Consider the following 6,652-nt stretch of genomic DNA (forward strand, 5'->3'; position numbering starts at 1 on the left):
AAAAAATTATTTAAATATATTTTAGTATTGTAGACACAACCATAAATATCAAATTTACCAAAAAATTGCAACGATTCATAAGATAAATCAAAAGTTTTAATGGTTCATTAAATAAACAAAATTTGTCGTGGTGTAATTAAAAGGTTGCAACAATTCATTTTAAATATATTTTAGTTATTTAAAACTAATAAATAATAATTTATGAATAGTTTATCCAAGTAATGTGATCTTAAATATTAATTATACCAATATTGTAATGGTTCAATTAAATGACTAAAATATATGTTTTAATATATTAAAATTAATAATTTATGAAGATGTATACCTAGAGACTGAATATAATTAAATATTACAACGATTAACAAAATATATTAAACTGCAGTAAATTTTTCACAGTGATGATATGTCATTTCTAACAAATTTTGTTTTAACTAATATAAATATAAAAAAAAATTTGAATACAATGATGAGAAGTTATTTATATATAGATTTATAAAAATGTGAAAATTTGAATAGACACAACTGTTTGTAAAAGACACAACTCTATATTCAACATACACAACTTTTGAGAGAGATGCAACTGTAAAAAATTTCTGTCAAAAATATAAAATTCTCTTATAACTAATACAAATATAAAGAAAATTTGAATACGATGAGAAGTTATTTATATATAGAAATTCCAATCGATTTGCCAGATCTCATATGTTCATTAGCTAGTCATCATAATTCACCTACTTCTTCTAGACTCTTCTATACACTGCCTCTGCGTCTTATAATATATATATATATATATATATATATATATATATATATATATATATATATATATCTAAGCTGTTGGTGAGGATCTTTGATTAACACTTTGGTCATGCATATGAAATCTAATGATTTTTAAACGATAAACTTCAAACGCGTCTTGATACAGTTCAGATGCACATGTCACCCAGAAGAAAGGATTGACTCTCATCAGATCTTTCTCGGTGTTTGTGTTCACTTGGCCACGCTCCATAATTTAACAACGATTTAAATATAGAAACAAGCTAATTAGACCATGGCCAATAAAGTAATCTATCTGAAATTACTCAAAAATAAATTAATCATATAATTAATATTAAACTAATTTAAGCAATTCAATAAGGATTTAAACCAAAATCATTTTCCACTAGAAAAACTTATGAAAGTTTCTCAATCATAAAACTGAAATTGTTTTGCAAGTTAAAAAAAATTATGTGCTCATTCTCTCAATACTTGCAATAATCATAAATAAAAAAACACAGACATTCAAATCCTAAACAATGGCATATAAAACATATGATGTGTAAGCCTTGAGGATTGAGACATACATATGGAGAATCAGTTGATGTAGGGAAAATCTCAGGCTCACTAGTCTTCCCTACAGCTTCTTTCACAGCATTTCCTAAGAGCTCCAACCATGGATTTGAATCATCTTTAGCTGTAACTAAGTGCTTCTCTGGGATATCCTGATTTAACCGCCAAATCTGACATATACCAAGAACTTGTGAGCTTCAGACCAAAGCTACAGGGAGCAGCCTCTTTCACTCCGAGAGACGAGAGGAAAAAAAAGAGTTTCAAATGAGTTCTCTCGCGTAGCTTGAACTTGAATGAAGTTTACCTTGTGGAGAGAAAAGCTGGCAGAGCCTACTTCGATGGTTAAGTCACTCGTAACGTCCGAGACAGGCCTGAAAATCAGAAGTCAGCAACAACAATATATAAAAAGAAGAGATGCATAACTCAAGATTATAATACTAGACAAAGAAAGCAGAGAGGATGTTTTAGCAATCCGATATTATTGCCAAGACCTGCAAATATGTTCCCATTCCTACAATAAGTCATGCTTCTATCGAAAATATCAATATCAGTGAAGTAGAAGGATACAATTGCAAAAGAAGAAGGTCTTTCGAATATTTTCTAAGCCATACCGAGCACAGGAATCAATCACACCTTTATAGCGTCAGCTCTAGGAAAGTTATCAGAATCCTTTATACCGAGCACAGGAATCAATCACACCTTTATACCGAGCATAGGTATCAATCACAACCGCTAGAAACCTACACAGAAAAATTAGAGAGAGTCTCAGGAACTTACATGTTTGCAAGGTATACCAAAATTCTTGAGTCTAAGCGTACGAGTCACAAGCAGTTTCGAAAGATCACCAATCTCAGTTTCAAGTTTTGCAATGTGAGTCTCAACTCCTCCGCCAATCCCACTCAAGAACTCAGGTATCCCAACCTTCACTACAAAATATGACAACAACAAGCAATAAAAAAACACATTTTAACTCAATCGAAACACACCATTCACAATCCAACCATGAACCTCTGCACAAATGAAACTTCCAAGATCCCTAAGGTAACGAACCATCCAATTCACATTTCACCGAAAAAAAAAAAAATCCGCAAGACTAAAAAATATATTTACCGGAGTTGGAATAGAATCTAGGAAGGGTAAGAGTCGACGACGGTGGTGTTGTCGTTACAACGTGTTGTCGTTTTTGCATGTATCTTCTTCCCCACAAGCCTTCAAATCCCAACCAGATGAAATAATATAACATCCCACCATAGTTTCCAGCATAAGAAGCATGTGAATCCATCTCAGCTGAAGAATGGAGGATCCGAAAACGAGAAATTGTTTATGGGGATTTTGAATTCATTACCTGTTAAACTGATTTGGACATGACCGATCCGAAATTGGTGATGGATAAACCAATAGAGGCGAAGAAACCTCCGCCGTTTTTTGGATCGTTAGAAGCCATCAATCACCACCGCTGATTACAGAAACAACGGAGTATTAGATCGATCAGCGACGGAGAAGACGAAGAAGCTGGTTCACCGTTTCATCGAGAGAGGAAAGAAGAAAATGAGAAGAAAAAAATCTGTCTTTTATATTTTATCGAAACCCAACCAGAAATTGACATTTACCGTGTCTTCACTGTTCCTTCTGATACTTTCCAGAGTAACGGTTCTACTAATTTGTAGGCCAGTTCTTTTAATTTTTCTTTTCTTTTGGGCTTAGAAATGGTCTAGAGTACCCCAATCCACTGGGCATGCTCTTAGTGTTTCCTACTCGGAAAAAAAAATAAATAATAAATAAGACTTGAGTTATATATATATTTGTCTTGTAATGGAACCTATTGAGTATTGTTGACAGGTTTGGTGCGTGGGGATAGCATAAGGTGATAGGACCACGTACGCTTGTTGTTTAGTTTGGCAATTCTTACTTGTGCTTTATCCATCTTCTCTTTATTTGACTTTTTCATTGTTTGTACACAAATTTACATCGATGATAATTATTTACAACAACGTGCTTACGTGGACGGTGGATAAACAATAATGAAAATGGGTTTGGTTTCTTGGTTATGTGAAAAGCATAGCATAAATCATCTTAAAACTTTGATCGATCGTAGCTTCTAATCCCGCCTAAATTTTGAATGGATCTAGTAGAGTTCCTCCTTAAGATTATAGTTCTTGGCTCCTTAAAAGAAAAAGAAAAAAAAAATGTTGAAATTGTATATAACAATTATAAGAAAAACAACGACACAGACAGATTGTCTGGCTAGGTGACGAGAGATGGTAAGTGGTTAAGATTTAGTGCTTATTATGAGTTTATGATGTAGATTAAGTGGAGAGAGGGTCAAATAATTAGGTCAAAGAGAGTCGATGTGGAAATGACTTTTATAAAACACTGACAACGCGACGATGGAGTCTAGAGTTTTCTCTCGAGAGCTTAGCGGCGGCGAATCTGACTTTACTCAGTAAAACCCTCGACCTCTTTCAGCAACTGAATCTTGTCAATTTTGCTGTCTCATTAGGCTAGTTTGGCCTCAGTTCTCTGGTTAGTTCTCGCAGTGAGTCGATTTAGGGATATTTCGGAGAGATAGATCTGTTCTAAAGAGCAGCTTTCTGGCTTAAGTGCTTTTAAGATGAATCGACTAAGGAAGAAGAAAGAACTATCTCTCATGGATGAGTTGAGGGAGCGTAATCTATTAAGGGAAGGAGAAATGGTGGAAGTCCCGGATCTGGGGAACGAAGATTTGATTGAAGAAAACTCTCTGAGTGTTATAGTGCGTTGTCTTAACCCTTCGGTTCATAAGGTGGGAGGTCTAGTTAAAGCGCTGCCACCCATCTGGGGTATGGAAGATAGGGTTAAAGGAAGAGGAGTTGGAGATAATAGAGTTCAATTTATCTTCGAATCCGAAGGAGATTTATACCACGTATTGTTTCAAGGTCCATGGTTTGTGAATGGCTGGATAGTATCACTTGACCAGTGGAAACCTAATCCAGGGCCAGATTTTCTTAATAGGATCCTCTTATGGGTTCGTATTAGAAATCTCCCTATCCACCTTCTGAAAAAACAAGCAGTGGAGAGCATTATAGAACCTCGGGGTCAGGTTGAAGCGGTGGAGCTACACGCAAAAAATTCCTCCTCGCTAGAATATGTGCGGACCATAGCATGGTTTAAGGCAGAGGATCCGCTGGAATTTGTAAAGAATGTGAAATTCTCTTCCAGGGAGATTGTGAAGGTGGAGTTGGAATATGAAAAGCTTTTGAAGGTTTGTTTTTCATATATGAGACTCACTCATGACCAGACAAATTGTCCCTTTGAAATCGCTAAAAGTGCATCCCAGAAAAGGAGCACCAAAAAAGATTTAGGGAAGGACCCTGGAAGATCCAAAAGTAAAGGCAAGAGGGTTGTGGTAGGAAATTAGGAACAATCTAACGAGGCAAAAAGATCTTTTGGGTCTCAATCGGAACACTCTGAACCGTCGACCAAAAACAAGAACGACTTGCAAGAACGACTTCAGTGGCCGAAGAAAGACAATCAGACAACCTCCTCCCGGGTAGCTCAGGTTTGGCAACCTAAGGAGATGGTGACTAGAGATGAGGATCAAAGGTCTGCAAAAGGGGATGGCCCAAAAAGTTCAAAAAGCTCAGGAGAATCAGCATATACGCCTTCCCAGCCTTCAAAAAGAAGGCGATTAAGTAATAGTGGGGACAGAAATACAAAGAGGGCTCGCTTAGGTGACCTAGACATCCCTGATCAGTCTCCTTCTGTTTTTGAAAGGCTAGGGAATCAAGACGACTTACCTTGCTCTCTCTGGATCAAGGAAAGAAAGGAGGATCCCCAGCTGATAAACGGAAGAGCGTCTCGACAGTCTTTGAACGATTGGGTTCCCAAACCTCAAGTTCTAGTCCAAGACATGGAGTGACTTTTACTCAATCGGAACATTCTGCTCCAGTAGCAGCTCATTCTGCTTTTATAGCAGCAAAGTCTCTCGACATCCCTGCTTATGGGAAACGGAGAGCAAACAAGAAAGAAGGGTTGATGATTAATTCCAACCCTTCGAGATCAATATGAGGATATTGAGCTGGAACTGTCAGGGGGTGGGGAATACCCCTACAGTTCGACACCTAAGGGAGATACGAGGTCGGTATTTTCCCGAGGTAACATTCCTCTATGAGACCAAGAAAAGGCGAGATTACTTGGAGAATGTAGTGAATCATTTAGGTTATTTTGATTTGCATACGGTAGAACCCGTTGGTAAGAGTGGAGGTCTTGCTTTGATGTGGAAAAATTCAGGGTCTGTGAAAATTATTCAATCTGATAAGAGAATGATAGATGCCTTGGTCTCTTGGCAAGGAAAAGAATTCTACCTAACTTGTGTGTATGGAGAACCAGTTCAAAGCGAGAGAGGGGAGCTTTGGGAGAGGCTCTCGAGGATTGGTATTAATAGACGAGGATGCTGGCTTTTAACAGGAGACTTTAATGAGCTAATAGATCCTTCGGAGAAGCTTGGAGGCCCAATGAGAAAGGACGCTTCCTGTAAGGAGTTCAGACAGATGCTCTCGGATTGTGGATTATGGGAAATCAAACATATGGGCTACCAATACTCATGGTTTGGCAATAGAAACAATGAACTGGTGCAATGTAGACTGGATCGAACAGTTGCAAACCAATTCTGGATGGAGCTTTTCCCTCAAGCACAAGCGGTATATCTGCAAAAAGTAAGCTCTGATCATAGTCCTTTGATAACCTGTTTCTTGGGTGAACAGTGGAAGAGTTGGGCAGGGTTCAAATATGATCAAAGATGGTGTGCTAGGGAGGGTTTTAAAGAGCTAATTGCTGATTTCTGGAAAGGCGTGGGAAACTCAAATAATGACTCAATGATGACGAGAATTGCTCAATGTAGAAAAGTTATATCCAGATGGAAGAGAGACAATCATCCTAGCTCTGCAAGGAGGATTCATGACTTACACTTCCATATTGATAGAGTTACCCGTCAAATCCCTTTCAGGAAAGAAGAGTTTGCAAGACTAAAAAAGGAGTTGAATGAAGAGTATCGACATGAGGAGCAGTTTTGGAAGGATAAAAGCAGACTGTCTTGGCTTAATAATGGGGATAAGAACACCAAATTCTTTCACGCTGCAACCAAAAATAGACGAGCACAAAACCGAATCCAATGCCTGGTGGATGACGAAGGAAAGGAATGGTTTGCAGACAGGGATTTAGGACGTCTTGCTGAAAAGTATTTTCAACTATTATTCGCCTCGGAGGATGTAGGGCACCAGATTGATGAGAGGGTGAATGCAGGAAATCAGATATCCCCAGAGCAGAATGAGCAGCTTCTAAAACC

The 6,652-nt window shown here is 37.6% G+C and overlaps 1 protein-coding gene across 2 annotated transcripts; it reads right to left on the minus strand.

Moving 5' to 3' along the window:
* LOC104779413 lies at nt 1,262–2,836 on the minus strand. Of its 2 annotated transcripts, XM_010503766.2 has the most exons (4): nt 2,440–2,836; nt 2,107–2,255; nt 1,634–1,700; nt 1,262–1,499 (listed from the first exon to the last, which is right to left on the minus strand). In XM_010503766.2, exons 1-3 carry the CDS (start codon nt 2,609–2,611, stop codon nt 1,677–1,679), a joined length of 345 nt encoding a protein of 114 aa, XP_010502068.1. In that variant the 5' UTR covers nt 2,612–2,836; the 3' UTR covers nt 1,262–1,499; nt 1,634–1,676. The 2 variants fall into 2 exon arrangements, with proteins under 2 accessions (XP_010502068.1, XP_019099824.1); XM_019244279.1 differs by lacking the exons at nt 1,262–1,499; nt 1,634–1,700 and adding an exon at nt 2,046–2,069 and having other exon boundaries at nt 2,148–2,255.

This window comes from Camelina sativa, chromosome 4, assembly GCF_000633955.1.
Source record: "Camelina sativa cultivar DH55 chromosome 4, Cs, whole genome shotgun sequence".
NCBI classification, from domain to species: domain Eukaryota; kingdom Viridiplantae; phylum Streptophyta; class Magnoliopsida; order Brassicales; family Brassicaceae; genus Camelina; species Camelina sativa.